This window comes from Choloepus didactylus, chromosome 23 (genome assembly GCF_015220235.1).
Source record: "Choloepus didactylus isolate mChoDid1 chromosome 23, mChoDid1.pri, whole genome shotgun sequence".
NCBI classification, from domain to species: Eukaryota; Metazoa; Chordata; class Mammalia; order Pilosa; family Megalonychidae; genus Choloepus; species Choloepus didactylus.
Window position 1 is genome coordinate 18,037,480 of NC_051329.1, and position 27,244 is coordinate 18,064,723.

At 48.4% G+C, this 27,244-nt stretch overlaps 1 protein-coding gene across 1 annotated transcript; it reads left to right on the forward strand.

The window, feature by feature from the left end:
• Nucleotides 1-344: 344 nt before the first annotated feature.
• Nucleotides 345-13,359, forward strand: HSPB8 (heat shock protein family B (small) member 8). Its single transcript, XM_037816971.1, has 3 exons — nt 345-1,152; nt 7,032-7,095; nt 12,355-13,359. Exons 1-3 carry the CDS (start codon nt 786-788, stop codon nt 12,512-12,514), a joined length of 591 nt encoding a protein of 196 aa, XP_037672899.1. The 5' UTR covers nt 345-785; the 3' UTR covers nt 12,515-13,359.
• Nucleotides 13,360-27,244: the final 13,885 nt, after the last annotated feature.

Sequence of the window (27,244 nt, forward strand, 5' to 3'; positions counted from 1 at the left end):
CTGGAGCTTGAATGTCATGACTGGGGGGTAAGTGGGGGGGGGGATTTCCAACCCAGGGCCACCTGCCTCTGGTCCTTCTCTCCTCCTTCTGCAGGTCCCCAGGGTGACAGCAGGATGCAACAAGCTCCGGGGCAGGTATTTCCAGGCGTGACCCGAGCCCCAGGCCTGGCGGAGGGTTATTAATAGCCGGGCCTGGGTGCCGCCGGAGGGTGGGGGTGGGGAGCGGCCCCTACCAGCCCCCACGCGAGCCCAGCTGTTCCCGCAGCGGATTCTCGGGGGCTGGGTCATCACCTCCGAATACAACCGTGACAGGAGGCGCTTGCAAAACCCGCCCCCAGCAGCAAATAAATAGCCGCCTCCCAGCCCAGGAGAAGCCGGGAGAAGTTTCCAGGCGCGCGTCCCCGGGGTTTATTAAGCTCCTGGCTCCAGTCTAGAGCTCAGTCGATCTGGCTGCCAGCCTGGGCAGCCTCGGAGGACGGGTGACTTGCTGATTTCTGCTGAGGGGTCCGGAGTGGGGGGACCCTCTGGGATTCTGCAGCTCCAGCCGGGGTCGCCTCTGATAGCTGGAGTGTCTTGGGGGCGGTTCGGACTCCAGTCTGGTGGGTTCCTCGGTCTTTGGAAGTGTATGATTCTGCTTCAGGGTCCCTGGCCGAAGAGCAGCGTTTTCTGAGGCTGAAGAATTTGCTTTGAAAACCAGCCAATCCACCATTGCCTTGCTGCGTGATCTTGGGCAGGTGGCTTTCACCTTCTGAGCCTCAGTTTCCCCCTCAAGCTCCCCAGCCACCATGGCTGATGGTCAGCTACCCTTCTCCTGCCACTACCCAAGCCGCCTCCGCCGAGACCCCTTCCGAGACTCGCCTCTGTCCTCCCGCCTGTTGGACGATGGCTTTGGCATGGACCCCTTCCCCGACGACTTGTCTGCCCCTTGGTCCGACTGGGGTCTGCCTCGGCTCTCCTCGGCCTGGCCGGGGTCCCTGAGGTCGGGCATGGTGCCCCGGGGACCCACCACCGCAGCCAGGTTTGGGGTCCCCGCCGAGGGCAGGAGCCCCCCACCCTTCCCTGGGGAGCCCTGGAAAGTGTGTGTCAACGTGCACAGCTTCAAACCAGAGGAGCTGATGGTAAAGACGAAGGACGGATACGTGGAGGTGTCTGGTGAGTGGGGTCCTGATGAGTCGGGGGGCAGGAAGGAGAAAGAATGGGGGTGGGGAAAATGGGGGTGGTGCAGGCCTCAGCCATGGGAATAGCCAGGAGAAAGTTCCTTAGAGGGGCAGCTGTGGCTGCAGTAACACAGGTGACTTCAGGGCTCAGGAATGCAGCCCAGAAGGTTATCTTTATGCCTCACCCACCCCCACCCACCCCCACTCTCTGCTGGGGCCTTTGGGTGCTGTAACAATCAGAGGACAAGTAGGAAAATAGAACCTGCGTCAGATGTTTTGATGGAGTGAATTCAATAATATAAACAATAGGTAAACAGATATTGAAGGACAAAAAAAGACAAAGATGAAATGGGGTTTATTATACCCCAGCAACACAAAGCCGGGTCTCCTTGGGCACATTTGATGCTGGGAGCTGATAGTGTTACAGCCAGCACAGATTTTAAGTGAAACACCTCCCCTTTGTCACAGAGAAGAAAACCGAGGCTTAAGAATTATGATAATAATTGTGGATAACCTTGGTTGAGCACTTATATATTGGCTAGGTGCCATGCTAAATAAGTGCTTTACCTGTAGCCTCTCAGTACAACAACCAGGGGAGGTGAATCCTGGCCTCGTTTTATAGGTGAAACTGAGGCACACAGAGGCTAAAAACATTTGCCCAAGGCGTCATCCCCAGGCTCTGTGAGAACTGGGAGTCAAGGAGCGAATCGATGATTTATTGAGCACTTACTAGGCACCAAAGGCTGAGCTAAAACTGTTATATTCCTTATCCCGTCCTGAGAGGCAGAGGTATCTGTCCCCATTGTGCAGCTGACGAGGCTGAGGCCCCAGTGGCCTTGCCCAAGGTCACACCGTGAATCAGCAGCTGGAGCGGAGACCATGCTGGGCCTGGAAGCCTCTGGACACCACATCCCAGCTTGGGAGACAAGCACTGTGGGAGACAGGAGAGAGAACACAGGAGGTTCAGCCCCTGTTCACTGGCTCTGGCTCCAAAGCTCAACAGCAGAGAAAGCTTTCTCTTCCTTCCCTTCCAATCAACTCTCCACTAAAAAGAGAGGGTTCCTGGCAGAGGCCTGCCAGCCAGAAAATCAATTAAAAAACCACTACAGTCGCAGGCCAGGCAGGAACAAGCCCTGGCAGCGTTGGGGGTAGTTTCAAAGCCACGGGAGGGCAGAATCAGAAACATCAGAGGCTCCGGCGGGTGTGATGGCCTGGTAGACAAGCTGGGACTATGTCCTGAAGGAAGGGGTTCAGCTGGGGATCCTGACTGGCTGAGGTGCAAAGCCCAAGTTCTGAAATGGGCTCCATCTATAACCAGCAGGATGTGCGAATTCCTTAACTTCTCTGGGCCTCAGTTTCCTGATCTGGAATTTGTGGTTCCAGATGGCTGCACCTCACTGGGTTTTGTACTCAATGACGTGATGCATGTAAGGTGCATGTACATTGCCAGGCACCCAAGGAATCAGCTGCTGCTGTTGTTATTCAAGTGCCAGGCACATGGTGAGGCCCCAATAACTGGTAGATGCTCTTGAGACCTGGGTTCATATCCTGACACTGTTGTGCTGGATAGCTCCATAGATGTGAATGATAAAGTCTTTTCACCACTCTGAATTTCCGTTTCCTCATCCGCAAAATTAGAGATCATAATAATATCTATCCTACAAGGCTATACAGAAGATTAAATATGTGCAGATTATTTATGACACTATATGCTGAGTATCTGTAAAGCAGAGCTAATAACAGTGCCTGCCTGGTGCTCTGTAAACAGTGGTAATTTTATCACCATTCCTTCCACCCTTGTTATAATTAGGGTTGAGGGTCTCCCACACCCTGTGGCCCCTCCAGGAGACACCGTGTCCAGTCTGGAGGGCTTTTCCTCCATCCTTTTCTGCAGGTGCTTCTTAACATGTGGGGTCTGATGGCCCCATGCTGGGAACCCAGTTAATTACCTTATTAATCTGGAGGCTTTGAGTGAGTCATGAAGCCTCAGTTTCCACAAGTGTAAAATGGGAAGATCAGGGCTTAAATTCGACAAAGACTGACAAAGCCATTTTTGGTTGTAAAGTGCCTCACAGATGTGCAATCACTGACACCAGATTGATGGAATCAATCAAAATCCCTGAGAATACATATGGGGGCTTTCATAAAAGGGATCTAAAAAATCACATCAATATCAGGGGCTCTGTTTATAAAGGAACTTTCAAGGTAAGTCAGGAGTCAGATCCAACCTCCCATCCTAGACCATGCAATGACAAATCTATTCTTCAGCAAGTGCTTTGGACTCAGCACTGGGCTAAGTGCCTACATATGGTGGCTCCCTGGTTCATCATGAGCACCTCCAAGGAAGTGTGGGCACAGCTGTTACCCCCATTTTACAGATAAGAAAACTGATGCCCTGAGAAAGTAACTCACCTGAGGTCATCCACTTCTCTGAGGCAGAGTCTGAGGTTCAAAGTGAGGCTGGCCTGTATGGTCCTGAGTCAGGGTGGCTGGATCTGTTTCTGACCCTGTGAGCCTGGGCAAATCCCACCACCTCTGGGCCCCAGCTTTACTGTGAATCGTACGACAAAACGGACTAGATCAATATTTGCCAAACAGTGTGCTATAGGGTATTACTAGGCATCTGAGAAATTGCAGGAGGGAGTGTTGTTGTGTTCAGAACTTTGGAAGGTGCCAGATGAACCAAACTTAGAAGCAGGGCTCCTCACTGCAGGACTTATCAGAGCCTTTAGTTTGCTAACGTAGTTATGAATTCCTGAGAGGCAGCTCCACTTATGCGTGTCTAGTTCCGGGGATGTGTCTGGGAAATGCTGGACAAACATTTTCTTTCTTTCATGCCTCACATCCCCCCACCCAACTCTGCAGCTTCCAGCCAAGAAATGTTCTTTTCGTGGGCCACTGGGCCAGACTCTGGCCAAGGAAGGGACTGGAAAGCCCGGAGAGTTACTTTCCCCTGGAAACAGCCCCTTCTTTCTTTACTGTGCCAACAGCTTTCCCCAAAGTGCTGACACCTGCCCCTTGGCACCTACGTTTCTCTGAGGCTGTTGAGAAAATGGTGGCTGCAATGGGCCTCTGAATTTCCCTGGCCAATTTAAAGAAAAAAAAAAACATAATAATTACTTCTTTCTGTTTACAAAGAGAAAATCCTTTCATGTTGGAAAATGCAATAGAAACACAAAATAAGAAATTAAAACTCACTCATAATCCTTAAGTAGTCCCAACAAGCAGTCTAAGTATGCAAATAATATACAAATGAAGCGTCAGGATGATCTTTCTGGAAATACCCTTTCAGCTACATTTAATCCCCTTTCCAGGCCCCTCTTTGTGAGAATTTGGAGCTGCCCCGGCCCAGAGATCCTCCCTTCCCTAACCCCAATACCCGATTTTCAGAGCGTGGACAGGGAGGCTTTGCTTCTGAGGAACAGTCAGTTTCCCCAACATAAAAGTATCACAAGCCTTCACCTTCATACGGTATTTTTTTTACAACTTATAAAGTGATTCTGTGATTTCATTGTCATTATCTACCCACATTAACCCATTAAGGTAGGGGTCCTCACCCCCATTTTAGAAAAGCACAAACTGAGGCTCAGAGAAGATGTGCTCAGAAATGTCAGAGCAGAGACTCAAGTCCCAAACCCAGAGCTTTGGAAGCTGTCTGCCTGCCTTTGAATCTGTTCCATCACTTCCAAGCTGTGTGGCCTTGGGCAAGTTACTTAACCTCTCTGAACTTCTGTTTCCCATTCACAAAATGGTAGTAATAAAAGTACCTACTTTCTAGGGTTGTTGTGAGAATTAAAGGAGTCAATATAGAGGTAAGGTATGTAGAACGGTGGCTGGCACCAAGTGAGCTCTACATAATAGTTTGCTGTTATTATTCTTCATATTATCATCAACATTTATTGTTTCCAGGGCACCGAGCTTATAGGAGAATTCCAGGATGCAGAATAGCTGAGTCAGAGGCCCTGGCCTGTCCCCAGGGGGAGCAGGCCTCCTGGAAAGGAACAGTGGTCCCCTGGCCCCAGACATGTGCTAGAGCTGGGCCATTGGTGGTCACGGATTAGACCACATGGAATAAATTCTACACATGGAATAAATTTTCCGAGTGTCAGCACATTCGTGGAATAGCATGTTCTCGTTAGCCTGCTATTCCAGTTTAAAAAAATGAATTTCTATAAATGTACCCCTTTCCACTCCACTGGTGGGAGAATAAATTGGTACAGCCTTTCCCGAGGGCCATTTGGCAATAAGAACAAGCCTTTGAAATTCATGCTCCTAAGGAAATCACTGGGCCTGGTGTGAAGATTTAGTTACTAGAATTTTCAGTGTGGTGGGGTTTATTCCCGTGTGGGAAACCACTTTGATGCCCCAAAGTAGGGAACTGGCTGGACAAACTAGTATATAGTCATGCTGCAGAATGCTGGCAATCATTAAAAATCATGTTGTTAAAGAATATTTGGTGTCGTCTGAAAAAATAATTATAAAGCATTCACAGATTAAAAACAGGTTTCAAAGCGTAATGCATATTTTATCAAATGCATCCCATTTGATAAATTATGGAATATATGTCCATACTATATAACATATATGTATTATAAAGTGACAGAGAAAAAAGTCTGGAAGGACATCTAGAAAAGTGTTATCCGTGGTTTTCTTGGGGCAGTGGAATTATAGATGGTTTTGATGTTTTTCATTTTCTACATTTTCTAACTAAACACGCATTATTTTATAATCAGAGAAGTTATTAACAAAGGAATAGTTAACAATAAAAAAGCTATTAATAATGTAATCATCTATAAATTGCCAGTGTTTAAAAATCTGTACTGCAAAAAGACATCACATTCCAGAAGGTTATTTACAGTCTGGTCTGGGAGCCCCTCAGAGGGACATCCCTTGTGTAAATGAGGGTCCTGGACTCTGGAATGTGGTTCCACAAGTGAGGAGTGAAAAGTGATAGGGGCCCAACAGTTCCACTATGCACTAATCTTGTTTGTTTAAAGGGAAATGAGACACCCTCTCCGTTAAAGAAAAAATAATAAAAGAATGGGGGAGGATCAGCATTTGTTGTATACATTACAAGATAAAAGCCAGTTAGGACCGAAACCTTCTTGCAATCCCATCTTTTTCTTCCTAAGCAAGAAAGTCCTCCCTTGCTACTTGCAGGAGGTTGGATGGGTGGAATCTCACATCCGTGGTGCTTAGGAGAGCCTGGGTGCCTTCATCGGGTTGAAGCATTATTTCCAGGTAGATGAGGTGGCTGAAAGAGCTAGTTGGGAGCTGGCACAGACAGAAATCTGAGGGGCATTGGGGATGCCAGAGCCAGCACAGGGCCTAGACTCAGAGACGGCTGATTGAGAACCTAGAGCTTCCACGCACCTGCAGGGTGACCTTGGGCCTGTCCTTGAACCTCCGTTTCCACGTCGGTGACAAAGGGAGAAAGATGCCCATCCTCAGAAGAAAGGGAAGGACGTTGAGTTACAATGCCAGCTGGGTTGGACGTGACCCCCCTCTTTTCCTTTACCTGGGTCTAGGATGTTAGCTTCAGGGTTCTACTGACTGGCTAGGGGAGTGGAGAGGCAAATGCAGGATTTGCAAAACATGGCCCAGTGCCTGTGCTTTCCTAAGACTAGTAACTAATAGTCCAAAGACTGCGGGCAAGGCCTTTCCTACCTATTTTCCTCTTTCTACTAGCCTGGGAGAGGGGATTGAGTGGGTCCATTTAAACAGACGAAGGCCCTGAGGCTCCAACAACTTGGAACCTCTAGGCCAGGCCATACGGCAAAGCAGCGATGGAGCCAGGGTTCAAATGTGATCCTGAGTCCTGGACGATGTCCAAGGGGCATGGCTGCTGACCCGTGACGTCCCTCTCCCTTCCAGGCAAACACGAAGAGAAGCAGCATGAAGGTGGCATCGTTTCCAAGAACTTCACCAAGAAAATCCAGTAAGTAACCTCTGAGTGTCAATTTCAGGGAGGGGGTGGAGGAGAGAGGGTGCCTGGGACCTGAGCTTTGGGGTCTCTCTCTCTCTCTTTCTTGGGCATCTCTGCCTTAAGACACCCCAGTTCCTATCCCAGGGGCAGGGAATGGAACCCTCACACCTAAAGGGGAGAAAGAGTCACAGGAAACCCGCCATGGGGCCCCAGAAAGGGGTGGGGTGGGGAGGCACATGGATCATGTCATCTCATCTGCAAAGTGGTATTAATCCCACTTTAAAGATGAAGCATCTGAATGTAAAAGTGGTGAAATGGCTTGTCCAAATCCTGAGAATCAGGGCTCTAACCCATGTATGTGGTACAACTGAAAGGGGAGCCCCATCCCCATAAGTCAGGCCCTCTCTCAGTGACCCCAGTGCCCCCATCCAATCACTTTCAAAGACTGTCAGCTGTAATGCTCCCCTGGCCTGGGAGAATGAACACCTCCTCCAGGGCGTCCACCAGGATTGAGTGGGAAGGTGTCCTGATCTCACTGCTTATTACCTTGAGGGGTTTTGAGGTTGAGAGATTGGGACAAAGGAAGGGCAAGTTTTGCTGAAGGGGAGTGAGTGGAAGGGAAAGGCCATAGTTAACAGGGAAGGGGGGCAACAAAAAGATGACAGGCTGAGCCAGGCAGTCAAAGTCACGCCAAGCCTCTAACTGGCAAAACCTGTCAGGAGAAGAGGCTCATAGCAAGAAAGCGATAGCTTCATGCCTGCAAGAGCTGCTGCGTGCTTTGCAGACGAACCTTATCTTGAATCGGCTTCACTCCACTGCAAGCACTTCTGGTTCCAACATCTTTTCCCTGCTACCACTGCATTTAATCCTTGCAGTGAAGGTAGTCAGCAGGGAGAGAGACATTTCCTTCCTTGTATAAACGGGGAAACTGAGTCTCCTAGAGGTGAAAGGACATCTCAAGGCCCTTACAACTGGAATTAGAACAGTCCCAAAGAGGTTTCTCGACCTCCAAGCTCAGCAAGGTCTGTTGTTTCCTCAACTGTAAGATGGAGGCTGGCTCCAGCCTTGCAGAGCGACCAATGGAAAATTAAATGAGTTAATGCCACAGTGTCTGGCACCAGGAGGTGCTTGTAAGTGGCAGTTTGTTGTTAAGATTATTATTGAATGTTAACTCCACCATTGATCCTGGCAAAGGTGTCCGCTGTCTGGACAGATTGCACCAGCTGGATTCTCTGGCTTCTTTCAGTTTTGTGATTCTGCAATCCCTGTGCGCCACCCCCCCCCCCCCACCCCATGCCCATTCCTGATGCTCCCAGAGCCTCCGGCTTTCTTAGAAGCCCGTGGACACTTCCTGATAAGGCAAACGCCAGAGCGTTTTTCTTCACGCTCACTGGCTTGCCTGCTGTCCCCGTGACCCGCACCGTTCCCTCCTGCAGCAAGAGGGGAAAAGAAGAGAAAAGGGAGGGGGAGGGAGTTGATGTTTCTTGCTCAGACAAGACTCAAGCAATGTCACAGGATGGAGTCACAGGCAGGGCAGAGCTGTGAAAGAGTCTGAGTTGGAAAGAAGTGGGCAACTTAATCATCTTCTGACAATGGCCATTTTCGTAGATTTCATTGGCTTTGGGGCTTGCTGGTTGCTCCTTGATCAGGTAGAATGTCTACAGTTGCTCAAGGCTGTTCAGGTGATGCTTGGCCCTGAGCTGGGCTAGTTGTTGCAATATTGATTAGCCACTGCCCTGAGGCCCCGCACCAAGTGCCCTCGGCCACCAACCCAGCCATCCTGGGGCTGTCTCCAGGACCCTCCAAACCTCCTGGTTCAGCAGGGGCTCCCAGAACCCTCTCCCAGCCCTATGACATGCATTGTTCTGATTGCTCAATGCCCAGTGGTGCCCATTGTTGATTTTAAATCTCATTCCTGAGTACAGGGCATCCTGGCTCCACTAAAGTTAAGAGGGTAACTTTGAGCAAGTTGCTTAACTGCTCTGAGCTTCCATTATTTCAGACCCTCGTGGATGGGGCTGTGATGGGGAGTGAGAGGAGATGTGTCAGCACTTAGCACAGCTTACAGTCAGGGCTCACTCCGTGGGGCCTGATACACTTTAAAAGAAGCTCACACAAGAATGGGTGGGGCGAGAGGAGGCTCTGCCCAGGCGTCCGGGGAGTTTGATTGGAGTCTGGGATGGCCCTGTGCAAATCTTAGGAGGCCTCATTACCTCTCCCAGGTCCTTAGAGGACAGAGAAGCTCCTTAAAGCCTCACTGGGATCCTTGGAGTTTTCCACTCAGGCAGGATGCTGGGGCTGGTCCAGCTGTTAGCCTAGCCATGGCTAGACTATTCATCCCAACCCGTCCACCCCCATGTGAAAGGCCCCATTTGGACTGGGGGAGGGAGAGAGGGTTTAGAATTTGCCCATCAGGCTGGGGGCAGGGCAAGAAGGACCGAAGATAGGCTCTTTTCCACATTCAGCCTGGATGAGAGAACAGGACGCAGGAGATGCAGGAAGTCGTCCATAGAGAATACCCAGAGCCAAAGTAAACTTTATTTTTCTTGCTCCACATCTTTCCAGACATCTGTTCTGCTACTTATTGGAAACTACAGTGTACCAGGAGCCATGTTAAGACCGTATAGATGGAATTTCATTTGATCTTTAAAATAATCTGATAGAGTAGGTATTTTTTAACCCATTTTATGGATGAGGAAACTGATGCCCAGAGAGGTGATGGTACTCAACTGAGGGCACACAGCTAGTAATGAGCAGCTGTGGGATTTGAACCCAGGTCTATACCTTCAAAGCCCATGATCTTCCTACTTGGTTAAGGGAGACCTAATTACAGACTTAACCATAGTCATTCACATACCTTTACTATTTTGGCCTTATGTGCCTTAAATGCTTACATTATTTGCTTAAGACATTTTTCTTTAAAATCAACTCACCTTTGATAAAGTTAGATTTTCATCACCAAAGTGTTCCCTGAAGACGGCAGCGCAAAATAAATCCAATGAAGGCCAAAGTGGTTAAATTCTAACTTGATAATGTTGCCTGCCTAAGGATCTCAGACTCAGATCAGCTCTTTCTTTGTGAAAAAGGGAAATTAGTAAGCAATCGAGGCTAAAGGTTTTAAAGGCGTGTTAGCACATCTGACTTCCTTTCAGTTGCAAAAAAGAACTGAACAGGAATTGAAAAGAAATAACTTTGCCACCCTGTGGTGAGACAGTTTGCACCAATCTATGCCCATCTCTTGGCCTCAGTTTCCCCCACCTGTAGTATGAGGGCATTGTCCCGGACAATCAGGAAGGGCTTTTGGGCTCTGACATTCTGTGGTTCAACGATATTGCAACTTGGGCTAAAATATTAACAGGTGTCAGCGTACCCACATGGAGGGTCAGTGACTGCAATAACAGGGTAAAAGCTAACACTTGTTGAGCACTAACTTTATGCTAGGTGTCGTGCCTAGCCCTTTGCTTTCATTATCTGATGTAATTATTCTCATGCCATCCTAAGAGGCAGAGATGGTTGTTATCCCCCTTTTCCCATAAGGAAACTGGTTCAGAGGGGAAAGATCCCCAGCCCAAGGTCATACAGTCATAAGGTCAGGATTTGAACTCAGGTCTGCCCAACCCAAATGGCTGTCCCACCGCCACGTACCATTGGTTGGTACGTGAATGGTTAAACAGTCAGACCATCCAAGCCATGGGCGGTACAAACCTTGTAGCTGCTTGAAAAGTTTGACTTGGCAACTGCCCAGGCTCCCTGTGTCTCTTCGGTCCTTCCCAGCAGGCCCCTTGTTAATCTCCATGGCACCAGTTTGGCAGGGACTCCCCAGGGTAGATGTGGATCACGTGGCTACACGTTGCTGTTCACAGCAAAAAGCTCCCCAGCCCCACCAGGAAGGCCCTGCCTGTGAGACCAGGGATGGCTTATGTCATTTCTTGGTTCTTTCATCGAGCCCCTGCATTTACACCAGGCAGAGCCAGCCTGGAGCTGTGGAAAGATCTATTGAATTGAACCTCCTGTCCATATCCCCTTATCGTCCTTATTCTGATGTCTGGTGCCAGGGGAGCAGTGGAGCATCACAGTCAGCTGCTCTGGCTATGGAGAGCAGAATTCCAATTCCAGTCTTCCAATCTGCCACTCAGCAGCTGTGTGACCTTGGGCAAATTCATTCACCTCTCTGGGCCTCAATTTCCTCATCTGTAAATTGGGGGTAGTCCTAGACCTGCCTGGTAGGATTATTTTTAAGAAGTCAATTAGAGGATTCAGGTAAATTACCTGACACTTAGGAGGTGCTCAGGAGGTTGCAGTTTTCATTATTTTTATTAACAATGGCATCCCAATGAGGCCAAGAACATGGTCTCCAATTCCAAAAGTTTGTCAAAGAGACCATATCCCAGACAGCCTCATTCATTCAAAATAATCCAAAGATAATAAAAATACCTTCTCAGAATTGGGGCCAGAGTGGGGTTCAGAAATCCAAGCTCTGGTGCTTTCTCACTCACTGAGCCTGTCATTTGGCTTCACACGTCTCTGTTTTATGATCTGTGCAATGGGCGCATTGATTCCTACCTTCTTAACCGTCTGAGGCTCTTCTAGAGCTCCAACCAGGTAATGCCTATAAAAGTGTTTGGGGAACAAAAAAATTGTGACCTGCTAAGAGAAACTTAAACTGTGACCAAAATCAAGTCTCATTCTAAGCAGCATAGAGTACGTTGCCATCTGAAGTCTATCCATGTGGCCAGCATCACTCCCTTTATCTGCCAAGGTGCCCAGAACTTCACCATTATTGTGTTTCATAAGCACTCTACAGCAGGCACACAGCAAAGGAAAATGTGTTACCTGCTCCAACATCTTACCTGGGCTCCATAAAGGGATGGTAGCAATAGCTACCTCTGCCAGAAGCTGACCAGTCATGGGTGCAATGGTGGAGACTAGTTAACTAGGTCCTAGATACCTAGATACCTAGTTAAGAACTAGTTTGAGCAGCATTTTACCATTTGCAAAGCATTTTCAGACACTTTGTCTCATTCTAGAGCTTCAAGTACTGTCCCAGTTTGATATTGTCATCCCCACTTTGCAGTTGAGGAAACAAGCTCAGAGTGATTGAGTGACCCTCTCAAGATCATTCAGCTAGAAAGGGGCGGAGCTAGGATTGAAACCCAGCATTCTATGCCCCACACTTAAGCTCTTATCACAGGTATTTTCGCTCTAATGAATAAAAGAAGGTTCAGGTGGTATTTCAAATAATAAATAAATAAACTCATATGCTTCCTTTAGGCTTCCTGCAGAAGTGGATCCCGTGACGGTCTTTGCCTCGCTTTCCCCAGAGGGCCTGCTGATCATTGAAGCTCCCCAGATTCCCCCTTACTCACCCTTCGGAGAGAGCAGTTTCAACAACCAGCTTCCCCAAGACAACCAGGAAGTCACCTGCACTTGAGACCCCAGTCTTGGCCCATCCTTGTCCCCTCCCCAATCCCAGGGCTTCTCTGATTCCAGGGTACATCACCTTAGCAGAACTAATAGACTTAGTGTGAGTAAAATGTTGGGGGGATGGATGGACCCCAGATTCCGTGGAGAGTGTGGTAGAGGGTTCTCCAAAGATGGTGCAATTGGCAAGTCATGCTCAGTTGCATTAGGCCAAAATGCTGGGAGTTTTTCTTTCTTTACCTTTCCTATCTTGATACAAACATTGCACATTCTATAGCTGCAAAACAAATAGAAAGGGGACTTAACATTTCACATGGTATCTTAACCTTATGGCTTAATGCAAGGGTTGCTTTTCTCTGGGAACCTCCCCATGACCCGGCTTCCTATTCTAAACTCCCAGTTTCTGTGCCTGCCCCAGGATTTGGTTGATGGAACCCATTAGCTCACCCCACTGTGTTCCTGTAGTTCTGGTCTCCAAAGGGTTGTAGGCAGATCTTACATCTCCACTCATGATTTATCCACCAACCACATAAAACAGTGCCTTCTGCCCTCCATCCAGGCATTTACAACATGTTCCCAAGCTGGCACTCCCCAAGTAGTCTGGAAGTCCGTCCATTTATTCTCTGGCTAAGATTTCCCCTTTCTTTTGTCCCCTGTGTCCAAGACTGGATTTTTCCAGAGTTGGCTGTCTGGAGACAGCCCCACCAGGAACCAAGCAAAGGCCAGACAGCCTGGCAGACAGGCTAGTGGTATTGTGTATATGGATGGGACATGTGTGTCATTGTTGTTTGAGTTGTGCTGTTGTTTAGGAGGGAAATAGTAAATAATAATAATAAAGGAGCTGATGTTCTTAGGCTTTTGTGCTTCTTTTGATGATGAAGTAAATGCTATAGCACTTAGGTATGGTATGAGTTAAGAATGCTTGTGGCAACACATAAAACATGCCCAAAGAATAGTGGCCTAAATGACATAGACAACTATTGCCTAATTCCACAAGAAGTCTAGAGGTGACTGATTTCGCGATTTATTTCCAGCTGTTATACCACCAAGAATCCAGACTCTCTTTATCTCTGACAAGTCCGCACACTATCCTCACAGTTGCAAGATGGTAGCTGTAGCTCCAAGCATCATGTTCTCAAGTGACAATGAACAAGAAGAGATGGCAGAAGCAAACAGGACTTTTCATATGGCTTCCTCTTTTATCAGTGAGCAAAATCTTTTCCAGAAGTCACCAACATACTTCTGTCATCTTGTTGGCCAATACTTGATCATATGGCTACTCTTTCAGTCCTTGGCAAAAGGGGAAGGGATGACCATTATGGGCTTATAACAGTGTTGATTTATCCCCTGGAGTCAGGAACATTATCATCTGAACCAAACAAGGTTCTGTGGGAAGGTGAAAAGGGGCATAGCAGCTGTGAGGGCACTCAACAGTGCAATGTCTGCCACAAACACTGTTGTTGCTGGGAGCACAGAGCTCTCCACGAAGCGTGGTGGAGAGCAAGGCTGCTGGCAGGTGTATCAGAACTCTTTCTGTGGTAACTGCCAAGAAACCCAACCCAAAGTGATTTCATCAGAAAAGGATCTTTTTTGCTACACCTAGCTGAGAAATCCAGGATAAGAGGTGTTTTCAACATGCCCAGATTCAGGGTTCTTCCGATGCCGACAGAATGCACATTCTCTTCTTCTCCTGGCTCTGCGTGCTGGCTGTATTCCCCATTTCCTTAATGCCCCTGACGCTTTCTTCTCCCAGCCTTCCGCACCTCCATGGTGATCACGAGATGGCTGCAGTCGCCATAGCTCCACATCCTCCCACGTTCCAGGAGGGAAGGGAAGAAGCCTGGCTTTCCCAGTAGCTTCCGCCATTTTCCTGAGAGGCATTCTTATTGGACCAGCTTGAGTCACATGATCACCCCGGAACTAAGCACAAGCCAAGAAACCGCGCTTTGATTGGCCAGGTCTGGGTCACATGATCCATCCTGGGACCCGAGGCAGAGTCCATTCCCCCCAACCACACCAACCAAGAGGTTGGGAAAAGGGGATTCCCAAATAAAAATTGGGGGACCATTACTGGAACAGGGGAGCATGGACACTGACAAAACAAGGGGAGGAACAAGTAGCCACCATTTATTGCATCGCCCTCTGTGTCAGGTCGGATCTCATTGAAAGACTGTGGAAGGAGACCACTTTTACAATGAAGACGCGGAGGCTAAGTGGCACGAAGTGGCTGCTTCATTCAGTCCTACTTTGGAAAGAGTTACTGAGGATGAAGAGCTTCTGGACTGCACCGCCAACCCCCCAAATGACAGCAGAACTCGGCGAGTATTTCCTGCATGGTGCCGCCATGCTGGGAGCCACAGTCTCTTCCCACGTGGAGCTCACAGTCCATGAATGGAGGCAGGCGGAGAAAAGAAGACCCAGCCCTCGCCGAATCCTTCCTGGGAGGCAGGCACTGGGCTGCGTGCTTTGTATGGATTCATTCAAATGAACGTTAACCCCACTACAATCCTCCTCCGAGGTAGGTCCAACTATTCTGTCCATTTTGCAGATAAGGAAACTAAGGCATGGAAGGTTTCAGTGCACTTCCCCAAATCAGGGTCTGACTCTTGGACCTTCACCCTTCACTGTGACTATTCTGCCAACAAAGCAAAATGTTTAGTGTGTCTTAAGTGATTCAGTCCAAATTGTAGGAAGAGGGGAGAGGAGATATTCCAAGTTGGAGCTTCTCAATCCCACGATGCTGGGTCCAGGCTCATCCCGGCGAGTCATGTTGCACATTGCCAGGGAGATTTACACCTCTGGGACTCATGTCCCGCGCGGGGGGAAATAGGGTGAAATTGGGGATGGTTCGCCAGAGGAGAGGTCACTCCTGTGGGGTCTTAAGGATGGGGCATGGTTATAGGACTTGGGCAGGCAGGGGTAAGGGCAGGGAGCTGCCTCATAGGTGGAAGGAAACACAAGCAAAGGCAGAAGGTGGAGTCTTATTAGAATTTTTAGATGGTTCCTCATTGTTGGGTTCCTCTTAGGGTTGAGTCCCAGCTTCCTCGCAGGACTTACAAGGTGCTGCAGGAGCCACCCCCAGGTTACTTCTCTCTACCCAGCCTCCCACCACTCTCCAGTCCTCCTCACTTCCCTCCTCTTCCAACCAGCCAGGCCCTCTCTTCCTACCAGGACTTTGAACAGACTTCTATGTCTGCCTGGGATGCCACTGTCACCTTTGGCTCAGTCTTTACGGTTTCAGCTCAGACTGCTCCCTTGCTTACCTCAACCCCAACAAAGCACACCCTATTATAATAGCTTGAGTATTTGTGTAGCAGAAAAAAAAATAATCATCATAAAACCAAGCTGACACCAGTGGCTCTGCTTTCGGGGATGGGAGAAGCAATCATTCAGGTCTTGGAGAAAATCCCAAAGGATTCAGTATTTGCTCAACAAATATTTACTGGGCACCTGCTATGTGCACATCCCTTTGTGGGTCTTGGATGCCATTTCTCTGTGCTGTGAGAGCCTGGAGAGTGTGGAGAGCCCATCCGTGAGCCGGTGCCCATGCCAAGGGTCTGCAAAGCAAGTGAGCGGGGTCTCTAAGGCAGGGGGGCTGGCCGCACAAGGTGTGGGCATAGGGGTGGCTGGACTGTAGCAAGAGGTGACCAGTGAGAAATGCCAGGGTGGGGTGGGTAAACCAGGAACCAAAGAACCCATGGACCAGATTCCATTTCCGATCCTTTGCATGTGATAGGAAACTCATACGCCAGTCCACACCCTTAGGGAAGTCTGATGCACCTATAGATACTTTCAGCGAGTGGTCTTGGGGGCGAGTCAAGGTTGAGGACCGCCCAGAGCAAAGTAAATAGAGAGGAGACAGGAACATGAACCTAGAAGGGGTGTGAGAATGTAGCACCTGAGACCTCAGAGCTCTCCTGGAGAGGCATTGGAGAAAAAGTGTGAATCAGTTTTATTTAAATGTCTCAGGACAACCTGGCTCCAGCTGTTACCGAGCAGCTCCTTCGGTAGACCGTGGGTCTCATGAAGGCAGAGAACACATCTTGCTGGTTCTCCACTGTAACCCTAACTCCTAACGTAGTGCCTGGTGTATAGGAGGCATTTATTGCTTGCTGACTGCGTGGATGAATGGGTGAACAGTTGATCAAATAAAATTCAAACTCTTTTCCATGGCCTCCGATGGCTTGTGTGATCTGGCCTCAGTCACCTCTCTTGTTTGCCATGCACAGACCTCCTCTCTGTCCCTCAAACCCATCGTGCTCATTGTAACCCCAGGGCCTTAGCACATCCTGTCACCTTGGTTGTGAACACTCTGCCCCAGCTATTTATTTATTCATTCATTCATTCACTTGTATTTTTGTTCCCATTTTCCTCCTCTTTTGCCCATGCACTTGATAAAGGGAATGTGAGCCACATGGTTTTCACAATCACACGGTTACACTGTGTAACCTATATAGTTATGCAATTGTCTTTAAGAATCAAGGCTACTGGGTTGCAGTTCACTAGTTTCAGGTATTTCCTTCTAGCTATTCCAATACACTAAAAACTAAAAAGGAATATCTATATAATGCATAAGAATAACTTCCAGAATGTCTCTCGACTCCATATGAAATCTCTCAGCCACTGAAACTTATTTTCTTTCATTTCTCTTCCCTTTTGATCAAGAATGCTTTCTCAATCCCAAGATGCCAGGTCCAGGCTAATCCCCAGGAGTCATGTCCCACGTTGCCAGGGGGATTTACACCCCTGGGAGTCAGATCCCCTGTAGGGGGAAGGGTAAGAAGTTCACCTACAGAGTTGGCTTAGAGAGAGAGGGGCCACATTTGAGCAACAAAAGAGGTTCTCTGTGCCCCAGCTTTTTGCCTGGCTCCCTCCTTCATATAATTTCCTCAGGTCTCCCCTAAACTGTCACCTCCTCAGAGAAGCCTCACAACCCACAGTAGCTTCCACTTAATCCCTGAGTAATAAATATATCACACTGTTTTATTACTTCAAAGCATGCCTCAGAAGTTTCTTCGCTTGTTGGCAAACACACTTGCACATTAAGACGTAAGCTACCTTCCACACACACATAAATACCCTAGAACGTAAACTCCAAAAGGTCGGGACTTTTTTCTGTTTTGTCCACTGCTGCATCCTCTATGCCAAGTACAATGCTTGCTACATTGGAGGTAATAATTATTTGCTGAATGAGTAAATGAATGATGGAATGTTGGCGAGTGGGATCACATGATCTCAAATCCTAGAGACCTGGCTCATTTCAGTTCTGAGAACTTCCAGCCCAAAGACATATGACCCGACATCAAAATAGATGGCTCGACCCTTCCCCAGGGATGGCGTTGGCACAGGGGATGCTGAGAAGCTGCACCCCACGGGTCTCCCATGATCCGGCTCCCCGGAGAGTTTTTCACCCACAGCCCGCCTCCCCCGCCTCCCAACTGCCTGCCAGCCAGCCAGCTGCCAGTGGTGATATATGGAGATGACTTGATTTGACCTTGAAGGGAAGAAACAAATTAATGTGTCTCAAAATAAATTCCGGGAATCAGTGGCTGCTCTCCCCGCCCCCTCTTGGTGCCTCACAGGTTGTGCATCATAATGTGAAAATCAATACCACTTCTGAAATGAGAGTTATTGAGCACCTGAAAGCAACAGGATGTGGGGCTGCTTGGAGGACCTCTCCACCCAATGTCCTGGGCACAGGGGTTGTTGGGAGGTGGGGGAGGCTCAAGGCCATCTGTGTGCTCCGCTCTCTGGTTGCTGGGGGCTGGCTGAGTCACTTTGTCTGCAGTGAGGTCCACGCCCCCAGCTCCCCAGCCCCCCAGCCGGAAGGGCTCCTGGGTGCAAGCCAGTGTGGGCTGCCTGGGTGGGTCCTAAGGGAAGGGGGAAGGACATTGGCATTGCCAGTCTCCAAAGATGACCCACGTATGGGAAGAGGAGAAGACACCAAGCCCTGGGCTGCCCCCTCCCCCAATTCAGCAATTCAGTGTAGATTTTCTGAGTGCCTGTGCACTCAGTACGTAGCAAGTGGCAGGCTCAATTATAAGGGTTCCAGGTATTCAAATACTGAGATACTTCAGTACCACTTGATATATAGCCACTGCCTGAACCTCTAAGGTCCCCCCATTGTCCTAGACCCCCACGCTGCTAGGATCCAGCAGCCAAAGGGTTAATGCCTCCCCTGCAGGAAGCCTTTGGCCCTCAGTGGCCATTCTACCAGTTATTAAACACTTTGACTGTCACCCCTGCCTGCCGGGTATCAGGTACAGTGCTGAGCTCAGGATGAGGGGATTAGTTAGACAAGTGATGGTACCTCCAATGAGAAAAATCATGCAGCGATTACATATGCTCTTGAAGTTGATTTATTGGCACAGAAATAGTACATGGGAAAAACCAGCTTGGAATAATCAGAATCCTATGAGGGTCCATTTAAGAGAAATAAATATACATTTGCGTTTATATTTTAGTCATTTTTAGACCACTTTTTTTTTTTTAAAGAAGGTGGAAGCTCAAGTTATTTTTATCCTTTGTGCTTGTCTGAATTTTCCAAATATTCTGCATTAAGGAAGAATTGCATTTATGATTAGAAAAGTAAACCTGGCTGTTAAGTTCAGGGTTGGATTCTCTCAAGGGAACCTTACATGTAATACAGTATCTGATGCAAATTTTACTTCCCCTGTTAGAACATGACCTTCGTGTGGCTATATAAGTGTGATGGTTATATGGACAGACTCCGGAGCGGGACTGCCAGGTCTGAATTCTGTTCCCTCATTTATTGGATGGGTGACCCTGGGAAAATTTCTTAACTTCTCTATGCTTCAGTCTCCTTGTCAGTAACAGGGATGTGATGATAGAGTCCCCTGTAGGGTTGTGGTAAAGAATAAATGAATGAAGATATGTAAAATGCTTAGAGCAATCCTTGGCACGTGAAAGTCACATTGGCAGTGCGCCCCTACCTCCCCCCACCCCATCCTCACCCCTAATTAGTCTGGAGGCTAATACTTTTTTCTCTCTTTCTCCTCTTTCATTAACGCTACCCTGTTCCACCTTCTGTTGCATCCCTTTGGGATCAGGCCAGGTGTAAGTGGGTAGTAATGAATGAATCTGATCGGCCAATCACAGTCATCTATGCTCAAGCTTTGCCTTCTCCAGGGATGAACTTTAACCTACTTTTGTGCCAATACCTGGGTCAGGCCTGGGACCAGATCCCTGAGGCTTTTGCTTGACCTCACCTGAGTCCCTTTTTCTCCAGTCACAGGCCCTCCATTTCTCTTTGGGGTGTCCCTTCTGTCCATTCTGCACAGTTTTACTGGGGCTTTCCGTCCAGGGGCCCTCTTCTTCCTTTACCAAGGGGCATCACCCTATCCAAACTAAGCCAATCAGGGCCTCTCTTGTGGGAATTCTAAACCTTGTGCGGAGAGAGACAAGGTTGGGAAATAGTTGAAGCTGATTCCTCCCAGTGAGGGTGCTCTGAAGGCAAGGCCATTATTTCCTTTTACTCTCCAGATCCCTAGAGTGGCACCGTTCCTAGCGTTCAACTTTAATTTCAATTACATGAGCTATCTCACATCCTTCCAACGTTTTTCCCCTTAAATTAGCTCGAGTCCATGTCCTTAGCTTGAAAACAAAGACCCAAAGAACACCAGCTTCCAGAGAGAGAAGGGGAGGGGTGTGTTGGGCTGGGCTGGGTGGCATCCCCCATGCCCCCAGTAAGGTGACACCCGAGTTCTAATCCTGCACAACCACTAACCCCATCTGGGACCCTGGGCCAGTCCTCCCAACTCACTCCCGGCTCCTTCTCGGTCCTCTCTGGGAACCACCCCATGAGCACATTGGTGCTGAGTCCTGCCCCGAGCCCCTTGGAGATCGTCCCTCTGCAGATCCACATGCCTCCTAGCCCTTCCCACCCCGAGGCTCCTCCAACTACACATGCCCCAAGCAGAACTCAGTACTCCCCCTGCTCCCCTCCTGAAACCCCAGAACCCTCCTAGATGCCCCGCTCTCCTTGTCAGCCTGTCCACTCTCTCTGACTTCCTGTCATAGGAGTCCTCCTATTGGACCAGCAATTGCCATTTTACAATGTCCATTCATCCTTTATCATCTAACTCTCACAACAAGCCCAAATGGTAGGTGGCATCATCCCATTGGAAGAAATGGAGGGATCAGAGAAGGGAAGTGATCTGGCCAAAGTCACACAGGGACGCAGAGGCAGACGCGGGATCTGACAGTGAGCCCTGAGCCCATGCATCTTCCTCCAGGACCTCTTCTGTCCCCGGTGCTCACCCGCAGGACAAGCAGGATTTGGGCCAGCCCCTCTCTGGCCGGTTACTAAGGTCCATGGTGCAAACAGTGACAGTGTTTTTCATGAGATCATCTGCTCCACCTTATTCCACCCACTTCCTAATCTGGGCTGTGACCTCGGAACTCATCTCCCGGACAACCAGAGTGATGCAACAAACACAGGTGGAGCCGCCGACTGGGGACCGAGCTGTTTCAGGCAGGCTGGGTGGAGTAAACCGGGGACGGGCGGCTGACGTCTGCAAGGGCTCCAGCCCAGCACCCACCCCACCCCCACTCTCCGTATTTAGCACCAGGTGCCCCCGACAAGCCAGAGGACCCCAACACCCAGCCCTGGCAGGGCACCAGGAACTGGCAGCTCTGGGAGGCTGGGAGGGTGGTGTGACCAGCTGTGATCACAAAACACTAGCCATGTGGTTCTGGGCCCGTGAAGAACTCAGGAGACCCAGTTCCAGGCCTGGCCCTGTGACTTACCAGCTTTACCTAGAATTCATCAAGAAATCCTTCACTTCTAAACATATTCAACATGTGATCGCTTCTCACCATCTCCCCTGCCTCCACCGGGCTCTGAACGTCTGCGTGACAGCAATGGCTCCTGTTTCCATCCCTGTCCCCACAGTCCATGCTCAACGGAACAGCCAGAGTGATCCTGTTCAAATATAACCCCAATCATGGTGTGACATGGCTCAACCCCGTCCCGTGGCTCCCCGTTTTATTCAGATTATAAGTGGCAGCCCTTACCATGGCTACAAAGACCTAAAGGAGCCCCCACCCCACATACCCCATTACCTCGCTGCCCTTCTGACCTCAACCCTCCCCCCTCCTCACTCCACTCTGCTCACACCCTTCCTTGTTGGTCCATGAACATCCCAGGCACGTCCCTGCCTCAGGGCTTTGCACATGCTGTTCCTCTGTCTGGAATTCTCCTCCCCCAAACACGTGTGTGGCTGACCTTTCATCTCCTTCAAGTCTCTGCTCAAATGTCACCTTTCCAATGAGGCTTACCCTGAACACCCTATTTAAAATTGCCACCTGCGCCCACTTCCTCCATCATTCCCAATCCCCTTTGACATCATTTATTTTCCTCCCCAGCATTTGTCACTTTTTAGCATGTCATATAATTTATTTATTATTGCCATTGTTTAGTATCTGTATCCCACCTCTAGAATGAAAGTTCTAAAAGGGCAGGGTTTTTTTTTTTTTCCTCCCAGTTTCATTTATCCATGTTTTTGAAGCACCTAAAACAGTCACTAGTGTGCAAAAGGCACCCAGTAAATATTTATTGGAAGAATGAAGGAGAGTTGGGACGAGTAGCTGAACTTCCCTGAGACTCTGTTTCCCTCTCCCTGAATTAGGGATGATGACCCAACCCTGGGGGGAGGGTTCAACTGTACCCACCCTTTGTAAAGTGTAAAGTGCTGTGCATGTAAGAGGAGGTGGAAGAAAATGGATCGGTACTAAGTACCCTTGAGACCTGGTATTTTCCATGGCATCTTGTTATCTTCCCTTTTACAGAAGAGGAAACTGAGGCTCGGAAAGGTAAAGAACAGTCTGTGGGTGTTCAACCCTGCTCTCCGGCTTTTTCTGTAAATCACTTCCAGCTCTGATATTTCATAAGCCTAAGAGAAAACTCCTCCAGGGACCAGCTCTGAACCCAGAGGAGTAATAATGAAGCTGAAGAATGGATAATCACTATCTTTTATTAAGAGCTTCCTATGTGTCTGCCTCTCTTCTGTATGTGCTAGGAGAACACCACGTGCTATCTTCACATGAAAGCAGGAAATAGGTACTTTTATTGTAATATAACAGTTGAGGAATAGAAGATCAGAGAGGTCGAGCCATTTGCCTGAGACCACACAGCTAATAAACAGCAGAGACAGCATTTGAGCCCAGGGCAGTCTAACTCCTGTGGGATGACAAAAACATCCATGATCACAGAGATGTGGTTTCTCTAATACCACATATACCCCTCTACCCCTAGTGCCATCCTCCAGGGACCTCCTCACCCAAGGCAGACCCAAAAGGATGCGTCTGTAGGTGAGAAGACAAGCACAACAGCAGCTCCTCATGCCCTCCCTGTCAGCGTGAGGAAAGAGGCAGCGATGGGAGTGGAGTGGGGATCCCACGGGCTTGTGTTGCCAACAAAGACAAATGAATGAACCACTTGGCAAACCAGGGCACTTCCGCCCCAGAGCGGAACTGTTGCTGGTAAATAAATCATCTGCTCTCCATGCTGGACGTGCCAATTTCAGCGGGAGGAGATGAGCGCATTTATCTGCCTTGTGACACCCAGGGTGTCTTCAGGCTGGGAGGCGGCATGAGAATAGTCCCCAGCATGCACTCTGCCTGGGGCTGGTTGAGGGGGGAGGGGGAGAGGAGGGGGAAGGAGGAGGGATGTAGGGGAGGGGAGGGGGGTCTCCCTCCAGGAATCAGGTTCATCCTAGGCTCCCCCTAGTTATTCCCTGATGTTTCCTGTGCCTTTTAAAATAATAATCATCATCATAATAACGTGTTGAGAGCTTAGTCTGTGCCAGTTATCGTGATGAGTTTTTTGACATATATTATCACACCAACTGACTCAAATAAATTGTTATGGAGTCTCTGTTGCGTAGCAAAATGTCTTCTTTCAGGTGCTCTATTCTTTATAATTATTCCCAAATGTTAAATAATGTCTAAGAGACGTGGTCCAGGCCCAGGGTCAGAGGTCACCTCCCAGGGGCTGGTCTGACTCACCATTGTCCCCAGTAGCAGGACCCCCCCCCCCCCAGCTCCCCTCTCCATGGCTGGACCACTCGGGGCAGTGAGGAAGAGAAGGAGCTGAGAAAGCACAGCCCCCCGAGAGGTCAAGGTGACTGCCGGTTTGGATGTATTATGTCCCCCAAAATACCATGTTCTTTAATGCAGTCGTCTGGGGGTAGATGTGCTAGTGTTGATTAGGTTGGAATCTTTGGATGTGGTTGTTTCCATGGAGATGTGACCCACCCAATTGTGGGTAATACCTTTGATTAGATTATTTCCATGGAGGTGTGGCCCCACCCACTCAGCATGGGTCTTGATTAGTTAACTGGAGCCCTATAAAGGTTCAGACAGAAGGAGCTCAGTGCTGCAGCTAAGAGAGACATTTTGGAGATGGCCATTGAAAATAGACTTTTACTAGTCCAGAGTTTGTCTGGGAGAAACTAAGAGAACACCCCCAGATGCCTAGAGAGGAACATCCTGGGAGAACGACATTTTGAAATGCAACTAGCAGACCCCAGCCACGTGCCTTCCCAGCTGACAGAAGTTTTCTGGACACCAATAGCCTTTCTTCAGTGAAGGTATACTCATGTTTATGCCTTGGTTTGGACACTTTTATGCCCATAGGACTCTAACTTTGTAACCAAATAAACCCCCTTTATAAAAGCCAATCCATTTCTGGTATTTTGCGTAACAGCAGCATTAGCAAACCGGAACAGGGACGAGGCCCAGAACACCAAGACCTGGGACCCAAGTTCCTGCATTTCGGGGAAGGGCAGTCCCACGCGCGGCCAAGTCCTGCTGTGCTCTGCCAGAGAGTTATTGTCTTGGGGGAACTGAAGCCACTAACATCCATCATGTTTGGGAGGAGGCTTAGTTTGCTGGGGCTGCTACAACAAAGTACTGCAGACTAGTCAGCTTGCACAACAGAAGTTTATTGTCTCATAGTTCTGGAAGGTAGAATTCTGAAATCAAGGGGTTAGCAGGGCTGGGCTACCTCTAAAAGGGAAAAGTCCCTTCCACGCCTCTCCCTGGCTTCTGGGAGCAGTCCATGGTGTCCCTTGGCTTGTGGCAGCATGACTCCGTGTCTGCCTTCGTTGCACAGCCATGTCTCTGTCTCTCTTGCTGTGTCCAAATTTCCTCCGCTTATGAGGACACAAGTCATATAGGATTATGGGCCCACCCTAATCCCAGAGGACGCTTGCTCCGGTTTGCTAATGCTGCCGTTATGCAAAACACCAGAAATGGATCAGCTTTTATAAAGGGGGTTTATTTGGTACAAAGTTAAAGTCCTAAGGCCATAAAAGTGTCCAAACCAAGGCATAAACATGAGTGTACCTTCACTGAAAAAAGGCCATTGGTGTCTGGAAAACCTCTGTCATTTGGGAAGGCACGTGGCTGGGGTCTGCTCCAGGGTTCTGGTTTCAAAATGGCTTTCTTCCAGGATGTTCCTCTCTAGGCTTCTGGGGATATTCTCTTAGTTTCTCCCAGAAAAACTCTGGGCTAGCAAAAGTCTGCTTTCAACGGCCGTCTCCAAAATGTCTATCTTGGCTGTTCTGAGGTCCTTCTGCTTGTGAGCTCTTTTATAGGACTCCAGTGATTATATCAAGACCCACTCTGAATGGGCAGAGTCCATATCTCCATGGAAATAATTTAATCAAACATTACACCCACAGTTAATTGAGTCACATCTCCATGGAAACATTCAATCAAAGGATTCCAACCTAATCAACACTAATATGTCTGCCCCCACAAGATTGCATTAAAGAACATGGTGTTTTGGAGGACATAATACATCCAAACCAGCACAACCCTCATCTTAACTAATCACACCTTCAAAGACCCTGTTTCCAAATAGGACCACATTCACAGATGTGGGGGTTAGGGCTTGACCATATCCTTTTGGGGGGCACACTTTAATCCATAGCAAGAACCTTCCTGATCTCTGGGAGTTTCTGTGTTAGTTAAAAGGAATGGAGGAGGAGAAAGAAGAGAAGATGGTGTTGGCACTTAGCATGTTTATTGCATCCAGTTTTCAAAATGGCCCCAGTCGTTGGTGCTAGTATGATCCCCCTTTGACAGATGAGGTTAAGAAGGTGAGGGTACTTGGCCACAGCCTCACGTAACGGGTCAAATATTATCGTCAGGCTTCCCAAAACATTTCCTATCAGAAGCTTCCAAGCTGTTCTGCCACTCCTGAGTTCTGGCTGTCTGGGGAGAGAGCATGGGTGGCCCCTCTTTGCCAAACCTCCCCCAAAGCCCCTCTAAGTCCTGTCAGAGACCCCCCCACCCCCCACCCCACCTCTGCCCCTACAGCCAGTGTCCCGGTTATCCCCAAAGTAATTCTTCATCTTCTGTCTCTTTGAGGGCAGTGAACAAACAGCCAACAATCAGAAGTCTGCAGTTATCACAATAATGTTATGAAACTGTCTTTATTAATGTGAGCTCGTTTAGTTAAAAGAACAAGCCCACAAAATAGCATGTACAACATAATCCATTTAAAAGTTGCATAAACACAAAAGCCTTGGAAAGAAATAGACCAACAATTAATAATGATTTGCTCGGAGAATGGGAAACTAATTTACCAGTGATTTCTGTTTTATTATTTTTGCTTATATGTATTTTCTAATTTATCAGCAGTGTGATGTGATGTGTATTTTAGTTGGATGATAAGGGACAAAACAAAAGTGGTTTTTTTTTTCCCCCCTCAAAAGAAAAAATGAAGTTAATACTTTGGAAAACTTCTGTAAAGTTGCTGCTGGGAAACAGTGTGAGCCTCCACATCAGTGGCTAATGTCGTTCTTTCACAGTTCTTTGTACTTAGGGTTTTTTCTTTTTTATGATTCAGAGAGCATAATATAGCCAGGTATGAGTTCTAGGTAGTCATGTTATCGTGGAACAAATAAACAAGTATATCATCAGAATTTCCATTATTTTCGTTCCTACTTGGCACAGAGAAAGGAAACAGGGCCAGTCCTGTAACTCACAATCTCCCTCTCCTGCATTGCCTGGTTTCCCTAAATTCCAATGGAAATCCTATTAAATCCCCTTGTAGTTCTCAATTCCTTCACTCCAATGTGCCATTGCCTTAGTTCCTGCCAGCAGAGACCAATGTCTGGCCTCACTGTTCATTTCTTTGTTTGTCAATTCAGAGAAGTTCATATAATGTCAGGAACCATCTAAGAGCCAAGACGGTGGGCTCTGGAATCAAACTGCCTGAGTTCAAATCCCCTCTCTGCCTTGTGTTCAAACCCTCGTCTGCCTGAGTTCAAACCCCCACTCTGCCTGAGTTCAAATCCCTGTTCTGCCCTTGAGTAGCTAGCCCATCTCAGGCAAGTCACTTCACCTCTCTGAGCCCCAGCATCCTCAACAGGGAAAGGGGATAATTTTGCAACCATCTCCTGGGGCTGATGGAAGGAGATAATTCTTACAAATCCCTCAACCCATGTGAATCCCTCACTCCCTTTTCTCTTCTGCTTTTCCCTCTCACGGAAGTGACAAAGGGTCAAGGTGTTTCAGGACAGAACATGTTTTCTAACCCTCTGATCATCCAGATGCAGCCATAGCTTTCTAGTTGGACTGTGAATTCACGATTCTCATAGAATTGGTAGACATGGCCCCAGACTTGGCCCTGGAAGGCCTCAGATCAATACCTGGCTGGAAGCCAGATGCTCAAGACATCGATTTGCTGAATTTGCCAAAAATATTC